Source organism: Pogoniulus pusillus, chromosome 6, assembly GCF_015220805.1.
Source record: "Pogoniulus pusillus isolate bPogPus1 chromosome 6, bPogPus1.pri, whole genome shotgun sequence".
NCBI classification, from domain to species: domain Eukaryota; kingdom Metazoa; phylum Chordata; class Aves; order Piciformes; family Lybiidae; genus Pogoniulus; species Pogoniulus pusillus.
Genome location: NC_087269.1, coordinates 29877468 through 29901135, shown reverse-complemented (window position 1 = coordinate 29901135; position 23668 = coordinate 29877468). Strand labels below are relative to the sequence as shown.

Sequence of the window (23668 nt, the reverse complement as noted above, 5' to 3'; positions counted from 1 at the left end):
TGATTTAGATTCTTTTTCCTCTTCTTTTCCTTTCTCTTTTTTTATAATTTTTTTCTCGTTTCCCTTTTTTTCTCTTTCTCCTTTTCCCTTTTTTTTTTTTTCTTTTTCCTCCTCTTCCTTTCCCCTTTTTCTTCCTTTTTTTCTTTTTTCCCCTTTTTATTTTTTCCCTTTTTCTTTTTTCCCTTTTTTCCCCTTTTCCACCTTTTTTTTCCCCCTTTTCTTTTCCCTTTCCCCACTCTTTTCTTTTCCCCCTCTCTTCCTTTTTGTTTCTTTCTTCTTTTTCCTTTTTTCCCCTCTCTTTTATTTCCTTTTTTTCCTCTCTTCTTTTTCTTTTTTTCCCCTCTTCTTTTTCCTTTTTTTTCTCTCTTCTTTTTCCTTTTCCATCCCTCTCTTTATTTCCCCCCTCTCTTCTTTTTCCTTTTTTCCCTCTCTTCTTTTTCCTTTTTTCCCTCTCTTCTTTTTCCTTTTTTCTCTCTTCTTTTTCCTTTTTTTTCTCTCTTCTTTTTCCTATTTTTCTCTCTTCTTTTTCCTTTTTTTCCTCTCTTCTTTTTCCTTTTTTTTTCCTCTCTTCTTTTTTCCTTTTGCCCCCTTTTTTCTTTTTCTTTTCTTTTTGTTTCCTTTCTTTTTTTCCCTTTTTTTTTTCTATTTTTATTAAAAAACCCAAAACTTGTTGTGTTTTATTTTTTCCCTTTTTAGTAAGAAAAAATAAAAAAAATAGGTAATGCTTTCATGGATAAATGACAGGTGAATAAAAGCATTCTGGTCCTGAGAGCCCTTTCCCGGGGCCAAGCTCTCCAAGGCTGCCAGAGCCAACTGCACTGATTGGCCTCGACTCCTTCTTTGGGGGGAAGAGGGGGGCCAAGCACTGGTCTTGGGGTGCTCCTGGCCCACACCACGCTCCCCTGGTCTGTGCTTCATCCCCGCCAACCCCGGCTTGCCTAGAGAAGCATCATTATCACCACCCTTGCTTGTCATAACTCGGTGATCTCCAAGGGGCTTTCCATGATCACCTCCCTCATCTTGTGCATGGGGGTGGACTTGGCCGACTCGGTGCGGGCATTGTGGTCGCTGTAGCCCCCGCAGTCGGCGGTCAGAGTCTCCAGCGAGCGACCCAACACCTTCTGGTCATCCTCGGGCAAGCTGTTGAGGTCAGAGGCGAGCAGTGTGCCCGTGCTGCCGTGTACCACGTGGATGCCATCAGGGCCTTTCAGCTCCACTGGCTGCTTGTGACGGAAGCGGAGGCTGCCCTGGCTGGGGCTGCGCTCCTCCTCCTCTTCCTCCAACTCTTTCTGGATCAGCTGCAAAAGGGCCATGGAGGGGGGGGGATCACCACTGCAGTCAGAGCAAATCCTGGCTTCCCCACCTCCAAACCTCCTTCAATGCTGGAGCCTGGCAGGAGGGATGAGACCCTCCTCTTCTGAAGCAGCCTCAGAGAGTGGTGATGAGGATCACCACTGTGATGACGATCTCCAGCAGATCACTTGTTCCTCAGGTGGGCACCTTGGCTCAGACACTTGCTGCCAGTTGAGTGGGGGGTCCAGCAGCAGCCCCCACATCAGCCAAGGTGGGAGGATTTGGGGTTGTGTGAGGGTGGTGGGGCAGGAAGCAGACAAGGAAAAGAGATGAGGGAAGGATGAATAGGGTTGGGGAGGATGGGGGCAGAAGGGCTGAAATGTGTATCTGATTGCATCACTCTGTTTGTCTCAGGTTGTGCTCCCCATGAAGAGGGGAAAGGCTGTGGGAGGAGCTACTTCTCCCCACACCAGCCCTCCTGCACCAAAACCTTCTGTCCCATCCTTTTTGTCTCTAAAACCTGCTGGGCTGATAATCTCAGAGGAGCAGAAGGGAGGGAAGATGTCCCCATGTGTGTGCAGCCACTCACAGCTTCTCGACCCCAGCCTCAGCAGAGGAACAAAGAGGTGATGGACAGTGGACTGTGCAAAGCTTCCCCTGGGGTGGGAGAGACCAAAGAAGAGGCTGCTGCTGGTGCTGAGAGCTGGGGCACTGTGAGGAACCAGCAGCCTCAGTGGAAAACCACCTGGCTCATTTTGGCCAAGCAGAGAATAGTGGCATCACTGAGTGGTGGGGACCGTGGGTGCGGGGAGTGACTGCAGCCTGCGGGGTCAGGAAAGCACACTGCATCCTAGAGGGCACAGCAAACATCCCCCCATGCCCATGCACACCCCCTCTACCTCCGAGACCGAGGAGCGGTCCCCCTGACTGGCGGTGGCCTTATGCACCATCCGCTGGGCAAAGAGCTTTTTCAAGCGCATGTAATCATCCAGAACCACCTTCAAGAGAGTGCCCTGGGTGGAGCGGGAGAGAGAGGAGTTACCCAAGGCAGGTGGGTTGGTGGGAGGGAGGCTGGCCTCATCCCAGCACTTTTTGAAGCAACATCACCCTCTGGAGATGCAGCTGTGAACCTGGAAGTCATAGTAGAAGAAAACCCCTTTGGTGGAGGACATCCACGCTTGTCACTCACCTTGATGGGTCCCTCCCTCATGATCTGCCCCAGCTTGGCAATGTTGTCATACTCCTGGATGGCTGCCCGCAGGTAGCGGTCATCCTCGGGCTTGGCTGCAGAGGGCTCTCTCCCGAAGGTCCCCTGGGGGAGGAAAGAGCAGCTGAGGAGGTGGCACAGGCGCTGGGCAGGGGGAGAAGTCGTGCTGGTGGTTGTGTCTCACGTGGGTGCGGGCAGGGCTGTTCCAGAGGTCGGTGATCTCACTCAGGTTCTCTGGCAGGTCATCTTCATGCTCTGCCTGCGCCGCCAGCTCCATGTTCCTGCAGAAAGGGTCCAGCCACACTGGGTTGGCCCTGCCCAGGAGAGAGGAGCAGCTGTCAGTGTGACAGAAGAGTGGCAGCATAGAATCACAGACTGGATTGGTTTGAGTAGGAAGGGACCTTTAAATGTCACCTGGTCCAAATCCTGCAGTTGGCAGGGATGTCTGCAACTAGAGCAGGTTATACTCCCAAGCAACCTGACTTGCAGTGATTCCAGGAGTGGGACATCTACCACCTCTCTGGGCGACCTAAGCCAGTGTCTCACTATCCTCAACACAAAGAATGTCTTCCTTCTCTCCAGGTTCCATCTCCCTCTTTTAGTTTACACCCATCACCACGTGGCCTGTTACAACAGGCCCTGCTAAAAAGTCTTTGTTATCAGCTCTTTTAAGTACTGAGAGGCCAACAAAAGGTCTCCCCAGAGCCTTCTCTTCTCCAGACTGAACAACCCCAACTCTCTCAGCCTGTACTCAGAGCCCTTTGATTATCTTTGTGACCCTCTCTGGCCTCACTCCAACAGGTCCATGTCTCTCCTGCGCTGAGAACTCCAGAGCTGGCCCCAGCCCTGCAGGTGGGGTCTCAGCGGAGCAGAGGGGCAGAATCCCCACCCTCCAGCTGTTGCCCACGCTGCTGGGGATCAGCTGGGCTGGGAATACACAGCGCTGGCTCATGGACAGCTTCTCACCTACCAGCAGCCCCAGGTCCTTCTCCTCAGGGCTGCTCCCCAGCCTTTCTTCCTCCAGCCTGTGCTGACACTGAGGATTGTCCCACTCTGGACGCAGGGCCTTGCACTTGACTTTGTTGAACCTCATGAGGTTCAGACGGTTAACATCCCTAACCCCACCCAGAGGCCAGCTTCTGAGGTTGCACTGCCTCCTCCTGTCCTGCACAGGCATGAATTTGGCTGCTCTGGATCCAGATGTGTGCTGATGTGCTCATCATCTCTTACTTGCCCAAGCCTGGCCAGTGCTCGCTTTGCAAAGTCTCAAGGCAAGCCCTAGAGCCAGTCATGCCCCACGTGGCATACCTGGCCACAGGCTTCTGCATTGCATCTCCATCTCCCATGCATCCTTGTCTGTAAATGTAGGCATTCCCCTCTCAGAAGCACCTTTGTAGGTGGCAAATTGGGAAGGGGAAGGAAGGGGAGAACTCACCCATCAAAGGAGTATTTGTTAGTGTTTGGCATGTCCATAATGTCCATGAAACCTCTATTCCCTGCAAAAGATGGGAGTGGGAGTTACAGGGTGGCAAGTCAACAGGCTGAGCAGCAAACCATGGGGTGGCACTTATCAGAGGAGGAAACTTGGTGACCAAAAAGGCACCAGTGGCATGACCTGACATGCAACTGATAATGTGGAGCCTGGATCCTAAGAAACCCCTCACTGGGTAGCACACTTCTGATTTACACCTTGCTGACGTCCCCCATGTGTCCCTGTGTACTCTTCTACTCTGGACTCCTCATGAACCCTGAGAATCCCCAACACTGCTCACCTGTGGAGCCAGCCACGATGGCTTTCAGTTTCCTTTTGTGCCTGGGAAAGAAACACAAGGAATCAGGGAAGAAAATAAGGGGGATGATTTGAGGCAGAAGAGGAAACAGATTTGCAATAACCCTGTAAACAACTCTTGAACCTAGGGCAGCAGGGAGCTTGGTGGAGAGTGGTGACATCAGTGTTAAAACCACTGTAAGTTGTGGGTCACCAAAATGCACCAGGCTTAGGACTGAGTAGCTGGAAAGCTGCTGGGTGGAAAAGGGCCTGGAGGTATTGGATGGCAACTGACTGAAGATGAGCCAGCATGCACCCAGGTGGCCAAGAAGGACAAAAGCATCCTGGCCTGGATCAGCAGTAGTGTGATCAGCAAGACCAGAGAAGTGATCGTGCTCCTGCATTCAACACTGGTGAGGCTGTGCCTTTCCAGTTCACTTTTGGGCCCCTCAGTCCAAGAAGTACATTGAGGTGCAGGAGTATGTCCAAAGAAGGGCACTGAAGCTGGTGAACGATCTAGAGCACAAATCTCCTGAGGACTGTCTGAGGGAACTGGGGTTGTTCAGCCTCAAGGAAAGAGGGCTAAAGGGAGACCCCCTGGCTCTCTACAACTCCCTGAAAGGAGGCTGAAGTGAGATGGGAAGTTGGTGTTTTCTCAAGTAACAAATGACATGATGAAAGGAAATGGCCAGGAGAGGCTTATGTTGTGCATGAGGAACAGCTTCTTCACTCAGAAGGGTTGTCAAGCCCTGGACCAGGCTAACCAGGGCAGTGGTGAAGTCCCCATACCTAAAGGGATTTAACAGCTGTACAGATGTGGTGCTAAGGGACATGGTTTAGTGGTGACCTGGCAGTGCTGGGTTAATGGCTGGGCTTGATGATCTTAAAGGTCTCTTCCAACCAAAATGATTCTGTGACTCGATGATATTTTGAGGGAAGAAAGGCAATTTCTGAACCCAGGACGAGTCTCGTCCCAGAAGATCTGGGGGTGCTGATATCCTCCTTTGCTTTGATGGCACTGCCACACAGGGTTCCCTTGGCTTGTAGGGATGTTGCAGCTGGCAGGGCAGAGCCTAGGTGCTACTCACACTGTCCGGTAGTACCAGTTCATGAGGATGAAGAGCATGGCAGCCAGGAAGAGCAGGACAGCCAGCACAATAATCACCATCTGGGAGAGACAGAGGGGCAATGGCAACCTCTGGCACAGAACCAGCACTCAGTGGTGTGTACCCACTTGAAATTATTCAGGTGAAACCCCTCTCCAGGCCATGGAGGGCCTTGGAGGATGGGAAGGGACATTGCCCCACCCGTAAGCAGCAGACATCTCCAAGCCCTAGCAGGGCCATTACCTGCAGAGCTGAGAGGTCATCTGGGGCCCGGGCAGTGATGGCAGGTTGCACATCTAACACGTTGTAGTTCCTGAAAAGATTCCTCAGCTGCTCCTTATTCTCATCTATCATCTGAATCACCCTAGGAAGAGAAGAGTCGCTTGGGCATCGTGATGTTAATGAGGCTTCCTGAGGAGGCAGCAGGCTGGGTGAGGAGCTGGGGGCCGGGCCGGGCGACGTACCGCTCCACGTCCAGGATGCGGTTGGTCTCCTTGTTCACCACGTGGATCAGCAGCTCTGTCTGTGCAAAGTTCACTCGACCTTTCTTGTCGACATGGAACTGTGGGGAGACAGCAAGCTCTGCAGTGTGGGAGAGATGTCTGCTCCTGGTGTTTGCATGCAGCAAGAGACCCTCAAGCACTGGTCTGGACCCTTTTGATGCTGTGCTAGTTTGAAGCTAGCTGGAATGTTTTGGTGAGAAGAATTAGATTACAGGCGGTGAAAGGGAAAAAATGGTGATGTCTACTGCACTCATAGGCTTGCTGAGAGGTATAATGACTAGAGTGTAAATATAGAAAAGGGAGTAGGGACTTGCTTTCTGTCCGGGCTACGTGCTGCATTTTCCTCTCCCTAACCCAACTCTGATTAATCCACCTGCTCCCTAACACCCTGGCTGACCCTTCATTCTTCCTTGGCACAAGGCAATGTCTGGGGTAAGGCAGAGAGAGGAGTGGGAGAAGGTGGAAGGTGGTTGGGAGCCCCTCCTGGGGACTCAGGTTTCTGGGAGAGGTGGTGTGTTTCTGTATTACCTTTTAACTTGTATCTTTCTGTCTATAGCTGTATATAGATTGCAAATATCTGCTTGTATATTGTGCTAAGCTGTAAATGTGAAGCTTTGTTCAACTTGCAGAGCTGGCTGAGTCTAGTCTGGGTGATTTTAAAAGTCGGGGGGGGGCAGGTAACACCCAAACCATCAGAGATGCACACCAGCCTGAGGTGTATCCACCGCTTAAGAGCTCAGAGGTGTCTGTGATTTACACAGCCACAGTATCCTCACAGGAGACCTCCCAAGAGGTTTACCTACCCTGTGAAGCTATCCCAAAGGTGGATGGTTACCTGCACATCATCTGTGTTGACGATGGCACCCGTGATGTTGGACAGTAGGCCGATGAACTCCTCCTCGAACTGCCTGACTTTGTCTGGGATCTCGTTGATGATGATTTTGACCCGCTGGTCATCCCGCAGGATGTAAATCCCCACCACGGCTGTGTCGTTGTGGCCTACCAAGTCAGAGGCCATGATATCCACCACAAAGTAGCCAGGGTTGTAGGCTGTGAAGAGGTCGAAGGTTCGCAGGATCCCATCAAGGGCTCCTAGAGGAACAACGATCACGAGCTCAGGATTAGGGTCTTTGGCCATGGAGACTAGCACAGGGGGCACCTCTGGCCATGGTCCCGTGTTCCTGCAGCATGTATGGTACACACCGATGCTGAAGATGTTGGCCACCTCCTCGGAGTCATTGGAGTGCTGCCTGATGTAGCGGATGCTCAAGATGGTGTACAGGACTAGGCTGTTGTTGCCCACATCGGCGTCCACTGCGACTACTCTGATCAGCTCTGATCCCACCTTGGCGTCAGTGGCAACTCCTTTGAGGGAGAGATGGGACAGGGACCTGGGGCCAGGCTGGCTCTGACTGCCCCTTCATCCAGTTGGACCTTCCCTGAACCATCTCTGCCTCTTGGTGCCCCGCCCCAGCCCCTGGCACCTCTTACCCGCTGTGTACTCCGACTTGGTGAACTGGGGGGACTGGTCATTGATGTCGTCCAGGAAGATCCGCACCTCCTGAAGTGTCAGGTCCTCAGAGGGGTCCCAGGGATGGGCTTCGCTCCCTTGCTGGCCCTGGGGAGTGGACCAATTCCTCTGGCTGGATGCTTTGACAATGATGGAGTAGAATGGCTCCTTCTCCCGGTCCAGGTCTTGCAAGACTTGCAGCTTCCCCTCTCGGCTCAGCTGGAAGTTACTCTCCTGGTTCCCAGCTGGGTGCAGAAAGAGATCCCCAGTTAGTCTCACCGGAGAGGTCCAGGAGACTGGAAAATGGCCAACGTGATCCCCATCCACAAGAAGGGTTGGATGGAGGAACCTGGGAACTACAGACCTGTCAGCCTGACCTCAGTGCCAGGGAAACTGATGGAGCAGGTTATCTTGGGGGCAATAACTGTGCACCTGAGGGATGGCAAAGGGCTCAGGTCCAGCCAACATGGTTTTAGGAAGGGCAGATGCTGCCTTTCCAACCTGATCTCCTTCTATGATCAGGTGACCTGCTTGGTGGATGTGGGGAGGCCTGTGGATGTGGTCTATCTGGACTTCAGCAAGGCCTTTGACACTGTCCCTCACAGCAAACTGCTGGCTAAGCTGTCAGGTCATGGCTTGGATGGCAACACTCTGTGCTGGGTTAGGAACTGGCTGGAGGGCTGAGCCCAGAGAGTGGTGGTGAATGGTGCCACATCCAGCTGGCAGCTGTCACTAGTGGTGTCCCTCAGGGATCAGTGCTGGGCCCCATCCTCTTTAACATCTTCATAGATGATCTGGATGAGGGCATCGAATCAGTCATCAGCAAGTTTGCAGATGACACCAAGCTGGGGGCAGATGTGGCTGGGTTGGAGGGCAGAAGGGCTCTGCAGCAGGACCTTGACCACCTGGACAGATGGGCAGAGTCCAATAGGATGGCGTTCAATAGCTCCAAGTGCAGGGTGCTGCACTTTGGCCACAACAACCCCATGCAGAGACACAGGCTGGGGTTGGAGTGGCTGGAGAGCAGCCAGACAGAGAGGGATCTGGGGGGGCTGATTGATACCCGCCTGAACATGAGCCAGCAGTGTGCCCAGGTGGCCAAGAGAGCCAGTGGCATCCTGGCCTGCATCAGGAATGGTGTGGTCAGCAGGAGCAGGGAGGTCATTCTGCCCCTGTACTCTGCACTGGTTAGACCACACCTTGAGTACTGTGTTCAGTTCTGGGCCCCCCAGTTTAGGAAGGACATTGAGATGCTTGAGCGTGTCCAGAGAAGGGCGACGAGGCTGGGGAGAGGCCTTGAGCACAGCCCTACGAGGAGAGGCTGAGGGAGCTGGGGTTGTTTAGCCTGGAGAAGAGGAGGCTCAGGGGTGACCTTATTGCTGGCTGCAACTACCTGAGGGGTGGTTGTGGCCAGGAGGAGGTTGCTCTCTTCTCTCAGGTGGCCAGCACCAGAACGAGAGGACACAGCCTCAGGCTGTGCCAGGGGAAATTTAGGCTGGAGGTGAGGAGAAAGTTCTTCACTGAGAGAGTCATTGGACACTGGAATGGGCTGCCCGGGGAGGTGGTGGAGTCGCCGTCCCTGGGGCTGTTCAAGGCAGGATTGGACGTGGCACTTGGTGCCATGGCCTAACCTTGAGAATTGTGGTAAAGGGTTGGACTTGATAATCTGTGAGGTCTCTTCCAACCTTGTTGATACTGTGATACTGTGAAAATCATAGAATGGTTTGGGTTGGAATGGACCTCAAGTTGTGCCAGGGGAGGTCTAGGCTGGATGTTAGGAGGAAGTTGTTGCCAGAGAAAGTGATTGGCATTGGAATGGGCTGCCCAGGGAGGTGGTGGAGTTGCTATCCCTGAAGGTGTTAAAGAAAAGCCTGGATGAGGCACTAAGTGCTATGGTTTAGTTGATTGGATAGGGCTGGTTGATAGGTTGGACTGGATGAGCTTGGAGGTCTCTTCCAGCATTTTTGATCATCCATTAGATCAGGTTCTCCAAGGATGAGGCCTCAACTACCTTCCTGGGCAACCTGTTCCAGTTGTCCACTTGTTCCTAACACCCAATCTAAGTCTACTCTTCTCAAATGTCAAGCCATTGCCCTTCATCTTATCACTGCAGGCCTTTGTAAAACAGTTCCTCTACAGCCTTCTTGTAGGCCCCCTTCAGATACTCTAATGCTGCTCTTAGGGCTCCCTTCTCTTTTCCAGGCTGATCAACCCCAAATCTCTCTGCCTGTCCTTGCAGGAAAACTGTTCCAGCTGTTTGATCATTTTAGTGACCGTCCTCTGGACCCACTCCATCAGGTCCATGCCCTTCTCATGCTGAGGGCACCAGAGCCAGATACACTACTCCAGGTGAGGTCTTTGGGCTTGGTATTTCTAAAATGCCACTTTACCCACTGATCAGGGCAGAAAAGCAGTGGCATGAGGATAGGCACGATGGAAACTCTTGGCAAGGGGTGTGCAGGGACACACAGAACTGTCCGTTCTTTCTACTCAGCACCTACCTGCTATGAAGTAGTAGACGATGGCATTGGAGCCTTCATCTGCATCCACTGCCCCTGTGACGTTCCCCACCACAGTGCCTGGCAGTGAGTGCTCAGGGACAGAGAGCATCTGGTACTGGGGACTGTCCCTCTGCCAGAGACCCCAGAAGAAAGGAAGGCTATGAGCATTGAGGTGGCTTTAAAATAAAGTGGACAAGTCCCATTGTCCTCCCCACCACGCTCCATCAAACATCCTCATCAGCATTCCCAACTCTCCATCCCCTGAGTCCTACCCCTTCCACCCCAGCTCCTTACAGGTGGCCTGATGAAGACAGGTTCATTGTCATCTATGTCATCGAGTGCAACCTGGAGGGGCTGCATGGTCTCGTAGGCTGGCTGGCCCTGGTCACAGGCCACGATAATCAGCTGGGAAAAGAGGCAAAAAGATCTTACTGGGCAAAGCCACACGGAGCAGGAGACAGCACTGAGGCAGGGACAGAGGGAACATCTGGTGGTGGAGGACTTTGAGGGGGATTTAAGGTGGAACTGAGAGTTGGCCCACCAGGATGCAATTCGCTGCTAACCACCCATGTCCTGCTTAAGGTATGGCATCTCCATGGCCGCGGCCACTGATCCCGGCCTCGCCACATCCCTTGCACCCCACCAGCCCCTCAGCCTCGAGGGCCTTGCCAGCCACCCCATGGGCAGGCTGCTGCCTGGCTCACGTTGTAGACGGCTTGCTTCTCGCGGTCCAGCCGCATGGCTGTCTGGATCAGCCCGCTGACCGCGTCGATGCTGAAGTACTCCCAGTCTCTGCTCCCTGCCCCGGTCTTCAGCAGGCTGTAGAGCACCGCTCCGTTGAGGCCCTCATCTTTGTCCGTGGCATAGACTTCATAGACGTTGGACCTCAGGGGAATCTCCTGCTTGCACATAGACAACTTCTCAGCCCTGATATTGCAAGTGAGCTCCTTTCCCCTCCAAACCCTCTCTCGTCAAGGTCAGCAGGGTCCTGCTGCCCAAAACCCAGTTGGGGGCAATGTGGAGCCATGATTCCCTACAGCATAGTGGCTACTCCATGTGCACATTGGTGGCTGGCTGAGCCAAGCCTGGTTTCCTGGAAAGGAGAAACATCTCAAATGTCAGCATTTTGGCTCTTGCTTATGAATATGCTTGACACGCAGCAACTGGCTGTTTCCTTATTCTATGTGCTGCTGGGCTTTCTGTTCCCCAAAATCAGCCCAGCATCCCCACTCACATGTTGACTCTTGTTGGCCATCCAGCCTCACAACCCTTCTCATGTTAAATCAAGATATTTTTTCCATCCATAGTGGAGATGGAAATGTTAAATCAAGATGGGAAATGTTAATTCAAGATCTTTTTTCCATCCATAGTGGAGATGGAAACATTAAATCAAGGTGGGAAATGTTAAATCAAGATCTTTTTTCCATCCATAGTGGAGATGGAAACGTTAAATCAAGGTGGGAAATGTTAATTCAAGATCTTTTTTCCATCCATAGTGGAGATGGAAACGTTAAATCAAGGTGGGAAATGTTAAATCAAGATCTTTTTTCCATCCATAGTGGAGATGGAAATGTTAAATTAAGATGGGAAATGTTAAATCAAGATCTTTTTTCCATCTATAGTGGAGATGGAAATGTTAAATTGAGGTGAGAAATGTTAAATCAAGATCTTTTTTCCCATCCATAGTGGAGATGGAAATGTTAAATCGAGGTGGGAAATGTTAAATCAAGATCTTTTTTCCATCCATGGTGGAGATGGAAATGTTAAATCAAGGTGGGAAATGTTAAATCAAGATCTTTTTCCCATCCATGGTGGAGATGGAAATGTTAAATCAAAGTGGAAATGTTAAATCAAGATCTTTTTCCCATCCATGGTGGAGATGGAAATGTTAAATCAAAGTGGAAATGTTAAATAAAGGATCTTTTTTCCACCCATAGTGGAGATGGATTTTGCCACCAGCAGACAGAAGCACCCAAAGGGCATGGTCTTGGTGTGTCTTGACTCCCACTGCCTCTCAAGGGGGTTACCTCTTTGATGTGCAGGATGGTGCCATTGGGTGGGCGGACGAAGACAGGACGGTTGTCATTGATGTCGATGACGTCTATGTGGAGCATGGTGGTCCCCCAGAGAGGAGGATGTCCTTTATCTGTGGCCACCACAGTCAGGTTGAATCTTTCATAGGACTTCAAGCGCCGACGAGACTTGATGAGTCCAGTGTCCTTATTGATCTTGAATGCCTCTGGAGAGGTAGAGAAATCACATCTCTGGCTCAGGACACTTGGCCCCAGATAAATGATGATTGGAAACCAGTATACCAGCTGAAGCACAGCAGTCACTGGCAGCAAATTTCTGTGACCAGGGGTGTGGTTGGTCTCAGGTTTTCAGAGCATCCTTATCCACTGCTGTATCCCTAACAGTGAGCAGTGCCAAGGGCCCTGCTTTCAGGTCATGTCTAGCCACCTTTCACTTCTGCCCAGACTGGGACAAGGCAGGGTCAGAGAAACCCATGGGTCTCAGGACAATAAGCATTCTGCTGTTACACTGGCTTTTGCCTGGCTTGGATCAGTCCTTGGTATGCAGAGATACACTGATTTCAGGCACTATCACTGTCCACCCATAACCCTGTTTGGCTTTCCTCTGAGCTGTGCAGTGAGTTTGCTGTAAAACACACTTGTGCACAGAAAAAGTCCTGCTGGGGTGGGGGAGACCAAAGGAGAAGGTAAGGCTGGGCTGCAGGACAAAGGCAGGCAAAGCCATAACCCCCATCTTTGGAAGCGTTCCAGGTCAGTTTGGACAGGGCTCTGAGCAACCTGCTCTAGTTGCAGATGTCCCTGCTGACTGCAGGGGGATTGAACTAGGTGACCTTTAAAGGTCTCTTTCAACTCGAAAGGTTCTTTGATTCTATGTAACATGCCACTCCACAGGGAACTGGGAACTGTGGAGCAATAATGAAAGCTTCAAGCTTTTGGTTTTGCTCCTCGGAGAGTGTGCACAACCTTGCTCCAAACCACCCACAGGAGATCCTCCACTGCCAGCACCTACCTGCTCCAGGCCCCTCGATGCTGTAGGTCACCACACCGTTATCCCCTTCATCCAGGTCAATGGCAGTCATGGTGATCACTGATGTCCCTGCCACCTCGTTCTCATAGATGCTAGTGCTGAACTGGCTCTTACTGAAATGGGGTCTGAAGTCATTGATGTCCAAGACTGTGATCAGCACCTTCAACAAAACACAGCTGATTGGGTGACTTGGGGGTGGAGAGGGCTGGGCAGCCCCTGGGGACCACAACCCTGCTGTGACCCTTGACTGTGCTGCTGCAGCACAGTGCCCTTCCTGCTATTGGATTAATGCTGCTGCCTGAATTCCTGCCTCCAACAATGGGGACCACCACAGGTGGGGCACTCATACACACCACAGCACTTGCAGACAATCATATCACCCTCCCCTGCCCCTCCTGCTGACTTGCCCTCCCCACAGAGTCCCCTGCACCATCCACAGTGCCTGGGGTCATCCTCTCTTCCTTCTGCTTAACTCCTTCCTGAGCCACCAGCAAGCACGCTGGGGAGGTAAGCCTGAGGTGTGAGACCTTCTTGCTGATGACACTGAAGGGATGGGGGGGAAGAGGAGAGCCCTACCTGCACAGAGTTCTCCCTACGGTTACTGGAGACATCCCCAGGGTTGTCCCTGGCCACGGCTGTCAGTGTGTAGTGATCCTTCTTCTCCCGGTCCAGGGCTGACAGGATGTAGATGTCACCCTGCAGCACACAGAGACCTTCAGGTGGATCTCATCTGGCAGAGCTGGCACTCAAGAAGGGGCAGAAGGTGAAGTGTGGGAGAAAGGCACAAGGTGGGGCCATGTCAGCCTCTCCTCACTTTCCCCACCCTATTCTAGGCTTGGTTGGCTCCTTACCGTGTCAGGATTTATCCCAAACTTGCCCTCTCCATCGCTCAGGCTGTACTGGATGAGAGCAAAGCGCCCAGAATCTGCATCCGTGGCCTTGACTCTCAAGATGACTGTACCCAAAGGCACATCCTCAAAGACAGCTTTCTGCAGGCAAAGGGAGCAGGTAGGACTGGTTGCTTCGTAACTTGCTGTTTTAGCAGGCAGTGGCCAAGGACATAGGGTGGCACAGCTGCACCCAGAACAAGACGTTCACACAGAGTACCTCAGGGTGCATTAGAAGGGCAGTGGTTAGTAGAGGTCAAGAGAGATTTTCCTTCCCCTCAACTCTGCCCTGGTGAGGTTACATCTGGAATATTGTGTCCAGTTCTGGACCCTTCAATTCAAGAAGGACCTCAGGGAACTGCTTGAAAGAGTCCAGCACAGAGCGACAAAGATGCTGAAAGCAGAGGAACACCTCCTTTTTGAGGACAGGCTGAGGGAGCTGGGAGGCACTTAGTGCTATGGTCTACTTGATTGGATAGGGCTGAGTGATAGGTTGGACTGGATGATCTTGGAGGTCTCTTCCAACCTGGTTGATTATATGATTCTATGACTCTTTAGCCTGGAGAAGAGCAGCTTGAGGGGTGACCTCATTCATATTTATAAAGATGTGAAGGGTGACTGTCAGCTGTCAGGAGGATAGAGCCAGGCTCTGCTCAGTGATGCCCAGTGATAGGACAAGGAGCAATGGGTGCAAGCTGAAGCATAGAAGGTTCCACATGAACATAAGGAAATTTTTTTTCACTGTGAGGGTGCTGGAGCTGTGGAACAGGCTGCCCAGAGAGGTTATGGAGTCTCCTTCAGAGACTTTTAAAACTCGCCTGCATGTGTTCCCGTGTGACCTGCTCTAGGTGATCCTGCTCTGGCAGGGGGGGCTGGACTGGATGATCTTTTGAGGTCCTTTCCAACCCCTAATGTTCTGTGATTCAGATGGTTCACAGAATCACAGAATCTCTTAGATTGGAAGAGCTCTTCAAGCTCATCCAGTCCAATCATTGGTTTCACACTGACAAGTCCTTGACTAAACCAAAGCCCTCAGCACAACATCTCATCACTGGGAATCACTATGCTTGGAAAGGACCACCAGGATCAGCCAATCCAACTTTCATCCCAGCAGCCCTCATCACTAGACCATAGCCTCAAGTGCCATATTAAACACCTCCAGGGATGGCAACTCCACCACCTCCCTGGGCAGCCTGTTCCAGTGCCTGACCACCTGCTCAGTAAAGAACTTCCTCTCCACATCCAACCTAAACCTCCCCTGATGCAACTTGAGGCCATTTCCTCTTGTCCTATCATTCAAGAGAAGAGACCAGCTCCAGCCTTACTACAACCTCCTTTTAGGTAGTTGTAGAAGGCAATAATGTCCCCTTTCAGCCTCCTCTTCTTCAGACTAAACAACCCCAGCTGCCTCAGCTGCTCCTCATAGGTCATGTTTGCCAGACCTCTCCCCAGCCTCGTTGCCCTTCTCTGCACAGAGGGAAGAGATGGTGTCCCGGGAGAACTGCCAGCTCTGTGCCCCTCCTCACGAGGCAGGCACTGCCCAGCCCCTCCCTGACTTGAAGGGGAGAGCTCAGCTCACCTGGTAGGACGGCTGGCTGAAAACAGGATTGTTGTCATTGATGTCCACTATCTCAAGGTACACCGGGATCTCTGCTGATCTGCGGGGGGAGCCGTTGTCAGAAGCTCGGATGGTGAAGTTCAGCCACTGCACCTCTTCATAGTCCACTGTCCTGTTGGCCACAACCTTCCCTAGAGGACGGCAGACTCTGAAATGAAAAACCTGTCCTGGGTTGCCCACCTGCCCCAGGGCTTCCACCTCCCCAGGCTACTGACCTGCTGACTGGTCTTCAAGGCAGGCATAACCTTCTGGGGAGAGGTTCAACAGCTCATAGGTGATCAGTCCATTGGCACCTTTGTCTGGGTCTACTGCTGAGATGGAGATAAGTGTGGTGCCCTTTGTGGCTCCCTCCAAGATCTTCTCAGTGAAATAGGTGACCCCGAAGGGGCGGAAGCGGGGTGTGTTGTCATTGACGTCCAAGACATTGACTGTCAACTTGGCTGTGGCCATGGTAGAGACCAGAGGGAAAGAGAAGAGGGGGAGGACAGGTGTGAAAATGAAGGGAAGGAAGAATGGGAGAAAGGAGGGGTGGAAAGTCAACTAAATGGAGCTGGTGCATCAAGAAAAATGGCAGTATTGGTAAAGCCACTGTGCCCTGAGCTGGCTGTGGGACAGTGCCACTTACTTCAGACCTACTCTGCCAGCCTGACCTTGTGCTCTCTGGGAGGAGCTCACCCTTACCATTGGGCACGCTGACTGAGCGGTCGAGGACCTCACTGGCATTGTCATGGACAGAGATGGTGACCTCATAGGTGGCTACCAGTTCCCGGTTGAGAGGAGTTTTGATCTTCACAGCTCCTAGGAATCCCAAAGAGATGGGGGTCACAGGTTGCACCCGTGCCCCACCCAACACTGAGAACCCTCGGTAGCCTGATCTGCACCAGCCAACTGCTGCTTCTTCTGTTGCTTTTGCTGTCCTGCCTCTCCTCAAAGGCTAAATGGGGAAAACAGGAGGAGAAAACTTCTCTCCTTCTGCTCTCCATCTCCTGCCTTCCTGCCTGCTCCACTCTACCAAGCTCACAGGTTCAGGATTTGGGTTGTGTGAAGGAGAGGGGTTCGAGAGCAATGGCTGCTGCCCCCTTGAGCAATCAGTTCCACCTCGCCTCAGCATCTAGGTGTCTTGTCCTGTATCCTTTCCACCAAGTGTGGTTTTAATTGTTGGATAAACTCTGCGCTTCCAAAGCAGAGGTGGGGAGCTTCTGGCCCTCCTTTCCTGAGGGCAGAGCCCACCACCTACCCCAGAGTCCACCCCCAGCTCCCCTCAGTGAGGGTGCCTGTGTCCGGTCTGCCAAGGCTGAGCAGTGCCTGGCCACCTGTGATGAAGATGGGTGAGATGGAGGGAGACGACTAATGGCGTGGAGAGCAAATGGCAGAGACACAGAGACAAACCTGGTGAGCTGAGATCCAGAAAAGAAAGAGAAGGGTTAGATAAGTCAGTTGTCCAGGACAGAGAGGACAAAAAAAGGCAAGACAGTGTTTGAAGGAGAAGAGAAGGGAGGAAGGAGGGGAGCATCACCTCCCTGTTCCTTGGTCACCTACCTCCAGGCAGAGAAGAAGAAGCAGAGAGAGTAGAGGGGTCCTCGCTGCCTGCACAGCCCTTCCTACTCTCCTACCTGTCCTAAAATCCACCATGAATGCTCCCTGCTGGTTGGGCACCAGCGCGTCTGTGTCGTCACGGGCCACGATCTCCAGCAGGTAGTATTCCAGGCGAGGGTGGAGGTCCCGGTCGATGGCGGTCACCTCGGCCACCAGGGTGCCAGGGGGAGCCGATTCGGGGATGCTGACCGTCTGGATGGGGTTGATGAACTCGGGCCGGCAGTCATTGACGTCGTCAATGAAGAGGTTGACAGTGGCGGTGCCCGAAAGTGCTGGTGTGCCCTGGTCCACGGCCACCACCGTCAGGCGGTAGGCATCCCGCTCCTCCCGGTCGATGGTGATGTTGGCCACGCGGATCACCCCCGTGGCAGCGTCGATCAGGAACCTGTCCTGGCCACCGCTCTCGATTCGATAATCCAGCTGCTGGTTGAGGCCACTGTCGGCATCCGTGGCTGTCACCTGAAGGATGGAGAAGCCTGGAAAGGGGGGACACAGCCCTCTCAAGAGAGGGTTGGAGGGCAGAAGCAACAAGGCTCTGGACCCACGGAAAATACTGTCAAGTCCAAATATGTGGGCAGCCCCAACTGCCAAATTTTCCCTTCCTATCCTGCTCAGCCCTGAGAATGGGAGCTGCATCTTCACAATCCCAGAGGGACACCCAGGCCACCTCGCTGCCCACCCTCACACCTATCCCAGGCCTTCTTCTGACCTGGGGGGCTGTTTTCCTTCAGCCGGGCTGTGATGGACACTGGCTGGAAGATGGGGTGGTTGTCATTGTCGTCCAGGATGGTCACTGTCAGACTGGCAGTGCTGTTCAGCCCTCCCACATCATGAGCCAGCAGTGTAAACTCCAGGTGAGGATCCAGCAAAGCCTCTCGGTCTATCACACCACCAGGCTTCACCGAAACGACACCTGGAGAAGAGGGAAAAGCCTAGTGAGAGACCCCATGGCTACCTGGTGGCCTTGGGCTGGGAACAGGGACACGATGAGTTGCCTCACCTGTCCTGTTGTTGATAACAAAGAAGTCTAGGGATGACTCCATGAGTTGGTAGGTCACCACAGCATTGCTGCCTTCATCACTGTCCAGAGCTAGGATGGGTCCATTGAGCATCGTGACCAGAGTTCCTGGGTGGGATGAGAAGGGTTTAGGGAGGATAGCAACTCCCCATGGAGCACCCCCAACCTCCCTCCCATCCCGGTGACACATGAGGGACAGCAATGAATGGATGGAGGAGGTGACAGAACAGGGCCTTGTGGGGCAGGAGGCAGTGGGGAGGCGGCTGCTGCAGCCTTGCAGACCGACTCGGGAAGCCCAGGTGAGGTGGTGGGACGTCCGGCTAGAAACAAACAGACAGACATATCTATCAGATGGGTGGCACCAGGACCCTGTTGCCAAGGGCATCATCTGGAGGCACCCAAACCCTCGGCCTGGCATGTCCCTCCATAGAGGGACAGGAAGGTACCTGAAGTCTTGGAGCAGGGAGTGACTGAAATGGCAGGAAGGCAACAAAAAGAGCATTTCTAGCTCTTGGCTGGGAAATGTCAGCCTGGGCAGGCTGATGCTCAGGTAGACTTTATCTCTAACCACCAAAGCAAAGTGGCTCCAGGTGCAAGTGATGGAGAAATGTCACTCTATCCCCTTGCAGGGACGTTAGGTGCCTTGGTACCCTCAAGGTTGGTGCCCCAGGGGTCAGCTCAGGCCATGGGTACCTCTGCAGCTGAGCAGTTCCCAAACCTCACAGTGTTGTGTGTGACTTGTGCCAGGAAGAGTTTCCACCAACAGCATAGACCAAATTTAATCTCCTTGAAGCTCACCTCCCTGTGTGGTCAACAGAAGCCACTTGTCCTCAACATCCCTGTCCTACTGACCTGTAGCCTTTCCCTACTCAGAATTGTGGCTCCTCCATGATGGCCAGGAGACACCTCCCCTTGCCTGGCCCCTCAAGGAGCCACACAGAGGGCCAAGGAGAGACCTACCTGCAGGTGAGTTCTCCATCACCTCAGCCTGGTAGGAATTCTGTGTGAATAGGGGGCGGTTGTCATTCTCATCTGCTATGGAAATGACCAGAAGGTCAAAATCCTAAAGCAAAACGAGAAGAAGAGGGTGATGACCACAATATCCCTTCCTTTCAGCTTACCTCCCACCCCATCTCAGTGTGATGCTAGTCAAAGCTGAAGCCCTGTGCAACCATAATGCTGTGCTCCCTGGATCACCCTGCTGGTGATCACTCAGGGCTGGGCAACTCTTTCCAGCTTACACACTGAAGGGATATCTTGTGGGGTCCAAAGGATGCTTCAGTGCCATTGTGGTCTCCAGCTCTCCAGACCAACTTTGTCCCATCTTCTGTGACATCCACTGCTGTTAAGTGGACTCAACATGTGTGATGCTGGACTTGCCCTAATGGCTCTGGGAAACCTGATCTAGTTGAGGATGTCCTGGCTTACTGCAGAGGGAGTTGGACTAGCTGACTTCTGGAGGTCCTTTCCAACCCTGACAATTCTATGATTCTAAGCCCTACTGATCATGTTCTCTGCTGAGATGTGGGATTGTAGCCACCTCCTTGTGGCCCCCAGATGCTTTTAGGGCATGAAGCTGCTGTTGGAACTGCTGTGGGTAAATGCGCTGCCTGGCTTCAGCCATAACAGTAACCCCTTCTGCCACACGTGTCACTGGAGACCCTGGCAGTGTCCATAATTACCCTCCTGGCATTGCGAATGTTCTCGGGGTTGTCCTTCACGGTGACAGTCAGCCTGTACTCTGCCACCCGCTCCCTGTCCAGTGGTCGGTTTACGTAGACAATGCCACTCTACCAAGGGAAAAAGGGAGGACGTAGGTACAAGGGACACAAGGAGGGCATCTCCTGCCAGATAAGCACCATGGGTGCCCACCCTCCCCATGCCAGCAGCCCAGCCTCCCAGGGTCGTACAGTGCTGTTGATGTAGAAGGCATTCTCAGCGTTGCCTGCTGTTATGTCGAAGGTGAGGAGGGCGTTGGGCCCCTTGTCTGCGTCCCGGGCAAGGACGCGGGTGACGAAGCTGGAGACGGGGGCGCTCTCGCTGAGCGTGAGGTTCATCGGGAGGTTGATGAGCACAGGGTCGTTGTCATTGATGTCCAGCACACGGATGCCTACCACCATCTGCCAGGGAGAGAAGAGATATGGGCACATGGTACCTAGTTCCATCCCTCTCATTCTTTGCCCTCTTTGGGCAAGATGTGGGCTTCCCCATGCAGCTCACTATGATAGAGAAGGAAAACCCGAGGGAGAAGTGGAAGGAGGAGGAGAAGGGGGAGAAGAATGAAGGCAAAGCAGACCCTAAGGAAGGATCTAGAGCTGGGAGACACCATCCCACAGACTCCATACCATCCTGGGGGACTCACTGTGGAGCTGAGAGGTGGCACGCCTCGGTCTCGGGCAGCGATGGTGAGATTGTAGAAGGGGATGTTCTCACGGTCCAGCTCAGCGTCCTTCCGCACCCTCAGCTCCCCTTCCACTGGGGAGATCACAAACTCCCCTGCCAGAAACAAAGAGGCCCTGCCTCATGCTGTGCAATTGGAATGCCCTGGCTCCACAAGGGTAACAATGTTTTGGGGAGCAGGGGCACAGGCACCGTAGAATCATCAAGGTTGGAAAAGTCCTCTAAGATCACAGACTCCAACTGCCAACCCAACACCACCATGCTCATTAAACCATGTCCCTAGCTGCCATGTCCACATATTTGTTGAACACCTCCAGGGATGGTGACACCAGCACTTCTCTGAGAAGCCTGTTTCAATGTCTGCCTGCTCTTTCAGGGACAAAATCTTTCCTAATATCCAACCTAAACCTCCCCTGGTGCAACCTGAGGCATGGCTTTGCCCCCAGCACCATCATGGTTGGGGGCAAAACCATGACTGAGACAGAGGAAGGCTGTGGCAGCCAGGGATTATCCTTGATGCTCTCCCAGATACCAGCAGCATCAAGAGATGAATTGAATGGCCAGATAAAAGATGACCATACCCCTTTTCTGGGCTTTTCTGGAGATGACACCTGCCCAGGTCCCCTGATGGACAGAGCAGGGTGTGCTACACAGCATGGACCCCCATGAGCTAAGGGGCTGTAACCTGGTTGTTCTGGAAAAGCTTTTCAGTAGGGTTCTGCCTTTCAGATACTCCGGGCTAAAGTCACCACCTGTTCACAGAGATGCCCGTGAGGCTCCACTGGTACCTGCTCCAGGGTGCTGGTGTGGCTGGAGACACAGGTTGCAGAGTCCTCAGACACCCTGCAAGCTCCATGGAAGGTGAGGGGAAGGGTCTGAGGGCTTGCAGCTCTCCATTTCTTTCCTGTGAGCTCTTATTTGTGGACCTTTTTGACTCTGGCACCAATATTGTTCACCACCTTTCCCCCCTCTCTCGCACAAACCCCGGGCACGCCACGAGCTGGCCAAGAAGAGGTTAAGTTTCCTGTTGCTCAAAACAGGATTTCCTGGTGTCGAAAGGCTGAATTGGCAAAAGCATTAGCAGGAGGATGGCTTTGCCGAAACACTTCTGCTCCTTGCTCCCTGCTCCCCGCCCCAAGCCAGGTTCCTCCATGTGGCAGCCAGAAGGAGAGGTGATGCCCCCCCCCAGTCAGGTCCCTGCTCACCAAGGGGGTCCCCGTCGATGATGCTGTACTCCACTTGTCCGCTAGGTCCTGAGTCACCGTCGTGGGCCAGGAAGGTCCAGACGCGTGGGCCCGGCTGCCCTTCAGTGACATCAAAGGGACCCTCGTAAGGACGTGGGAAAGTGGGACAGTTGTCATTGATGTCGTTGAGGTTCACCAGCACCTGAGGTCAGGGTGAGAGGGTGGAGGACAGTGAGAGGAGAGGGAAGGAATGGAAAGGAAGATCAGCTGGCCAGGAGCAGTGGAAGCCCTGGACACATGATGGCATTCCAACCTTGGTGATACTGTGATACTGTGAAGTATCTCCTGTACTTCTGGCTTTGCTGGGTTCATCAACCATCCAGCTCACAGATCAAGGACTCAAGACTCAGCTATTACTGATCATACCTGTCCTATAGTGACACTGAAACTGCACACAGGTGGGGCTCTTTACTGCCTCTGGGCCACACACTATGAAGGAGAAGTCAATACAATGTTCTCCGCATTCACATCCTGCAAGCTAAACCAGATAGCCAAAACCCACAGACATGGATGTGACCACCAAACCCATGAGCTGGAAAGACCTGATCTCTGCAGCCAGCTGCGAGATTGCTCACTCCTTCTCCACCAAGGCCCTCATTCCTCATGCTGAGTAAACCTTAACAAATGTGCAGCTTGAGTCCTTATTCCAGCACGAAGCAATACTCAGCATTGTTGGGTTGTTTCCCATCTTAGCATCCCTTCCACTGACACGCTTGGCTGGCTAGAAATCAATCATAAGGTCTCAAAAGAGGAAAACAAAGACAATTTTAGGACAGGGTAGACCACAGAGCTGCTGGGCAAAGCTGAGGATCCAGTAAACTTGAATCTTGCATTTTAACTGAGTCACACTAACCAGAAGAGCTTTATTCAGCTCTACATTGGAAAGTCTCCTTCCTGGGCTTCAGGAAACTTGCACAGTGGAGAAACTCTATCTGAGTTGGAGTGTCTACAGTAGCTAATAGAAGACTGAGATTTGGTGGTACGGGTGGTTATAAGAGACATGCTGAAAAGGAGGAGCTTTCTGATTTGCTGGGTTACAATCTATCAGATGGGCTGGCTAAATCTAATCTTGACAGGAGAGTTTAGCTGAGTCTCTGTTCCATTTCCTAGCAGTTCCCTAGCAGTAGAAACAACAAACACGGGCATGTCTTACCAGCTCGATGGCTTTCCCATCACTCAAGGTCACCACTAAAGCTCCTCCTAAAAGCAGTTTTCATACAGAGCTGTTATGGGTAGGAAGGGTGTTTCCTGTCATCCTGATAACATCAGTAACTGAAGGGCTTTCCAAGTTCGTGTCCCTGCTTGGGCCAGGAGCAGGGAAAGCTCTGCCTTCGAGGTTTTTACAGCAGTTTTCCTGGGCCAGGAAGGCATCTCCAATAGTATCAGATGCACACATCTGAAGGTTTCCCATCTACCCAAGCACAGAGCACAGCACTGCCCAGGCTTGGGAGCACAGATTTTGTCAGTGAAAATCTCCCACACTGGTATAAAGAAAAGCCTGGATGAGGCACTTAGTGCCATGGTCTGGTTGACTGGATAGGGCTGGGTGCTAAGTTGGACTGGATGAGCTTGGAGGTCTCTTCCAACCTGCTTGATTATATAGTGCACGCAAGAACTTAGCTCCTTTTGAGGGACTACAAAACGCTTGGTTCTTGTTGTGCTAGGCCTGCCAGGCCCAAAATAGGCTGATACGTGTCCTGCCTTGCCTAGGCATGCTTTTCTGCTCCACCAGAGAGGCAAGCAAGGAAATGGACACAAAAGGACCTGGAGCCACTGAGTCTGGCCTGCCCAGGGTCCTGTGGTGTAAGGTACACACACTTGTATTGTGGCTGCCTAGTGCAAGGCCTGTGCTCTTCCCAAAGTAGGGAAAAGTGAGCCTGTGGCTTTGCCTAATATGGTATGGTTTGGCTAACTGCCACCCTGATTGGCTATTCTGTGTCCAAAGGGCAACTGATCT

General features: G+C 52.6%; 1 protein-coding gene across 3 annotated transcripts in view; it reads right to left on the bottom strand.

Moving 5' to 3' along the window:
- Nucleotides 1-254: 254 nt before the first annotated feature.
- The window catches only part of CDH23 (cadherin related 23), a 370794-nt gene continuing 347380 nt past the window's right edge, over nucleotides 255-23668 (bottom strand). Inside the window, exons 41-70 of one of the 3 annotated variants that reach the window (XM_064145069.1) lie at nucleotides 21673-21853; nucleotides 20430-20563; nucleotides 19978-20187; nucleotides 19750-19857; nucleotides 19028-19130; nucleotides 18050-18175; nucleotides 17759-17962; nucleotides 17067-17525; nucleotides 16135-16251; nucleotides 15669-15893; nucleotides 15415-15584; nucleotides 13800-13937; nucleotides 13525-13644; nucleotides 12931-13108; nucleotides 11916-12127; nucleotides 10593-10787; nucleotides 10183-10293; nucleotides 9889-10018; nucleotides 7369-7632; nucleotides 7081-7242; nucleotides 6713-6969; nucleotides 5839-5936; nucleotides 5618-5738; nucleotides 5357-5436; nucleotides 4273-4313; nucleotides 3936-3996; nucleotides 2685-2814; nucleotides 2483-2605; nucleotides 2193-2306; nucleotides 255-1298 (exon numbers count right to left, since the gene is read on the bottom strand). In XM_064145069.1, coding sequence (XP_064001139.1) covers nucleotides 972-1298; nucleotides 2193-2306; nucleotides 2483-2605; nucleotides 2685-2814; nucleotides 3936-3996; nucleotides 4273-4313; nucleotides 5357-5436; nucleotides 5618-5738; nucleotides 5839-5936; nucleotides 6713-6969; nucleotides 7081-7242; nucleotides 7369-7632; nucleotides 9889-10018; nucleotides 10183-10293; nucleotides 10593-10787; nucleotides 11916-12127; nucleotides 12931-13108; nucleotides 13525-13644; nucleotides 13800-13937; nucleotides 15415-15584; nucleotides 15669-15893; nucleotides 16135-16251; nucleotides 17067-17525; nucleotides 17759-17962; nucleotides 18050-18175; nucleotides 19028-19130; nucleotides 19750-19857; nucleotides 19978-20187; nucleotides 20430-20563; nucleotides 21673-21853 — 4899 coding nt within the window. In that variant the 3' untranslated portion in view covers nucleotides 255-971. The remainder of the gene's footprint in view (nucleotides 1299-2192; nucleotides 2307-2482; nucleotides 2606-2684; nucleotides 2815-3935; nucleotides 3997-4272; nucleotides 4314-5356; nucleotides 5437-5617; nucleotides 5739-5838; nucleotides 5937-6712; nucleotides 6970-7080; nucleotides 7243-7368; nucleotides 7633-9888; nucleotides 10019-10182; nucleotides 10294-10592; nucleotides 10788-11915; nucleotides 12128-12930; nucleotides 13109-13524; nucleotides 13645-13799; nucleotides 13938-15414; nucleotides 15585-15668; nucleotides 15894-16134; nucleotides 16252-17066; nucleotides 17526-17758; nucleotides 17963-18049; nucleotides 18176-19027; nucleotides 19131-19749; nucleotides 19858-19977; nucleotides 20188-20429; nucleotides 20564-21672; nucleotides 21854-23668) is intronic. The other 2 variants (XM_064145064.1, XM_064145065.1) reach the window with 2 other exon arrangements.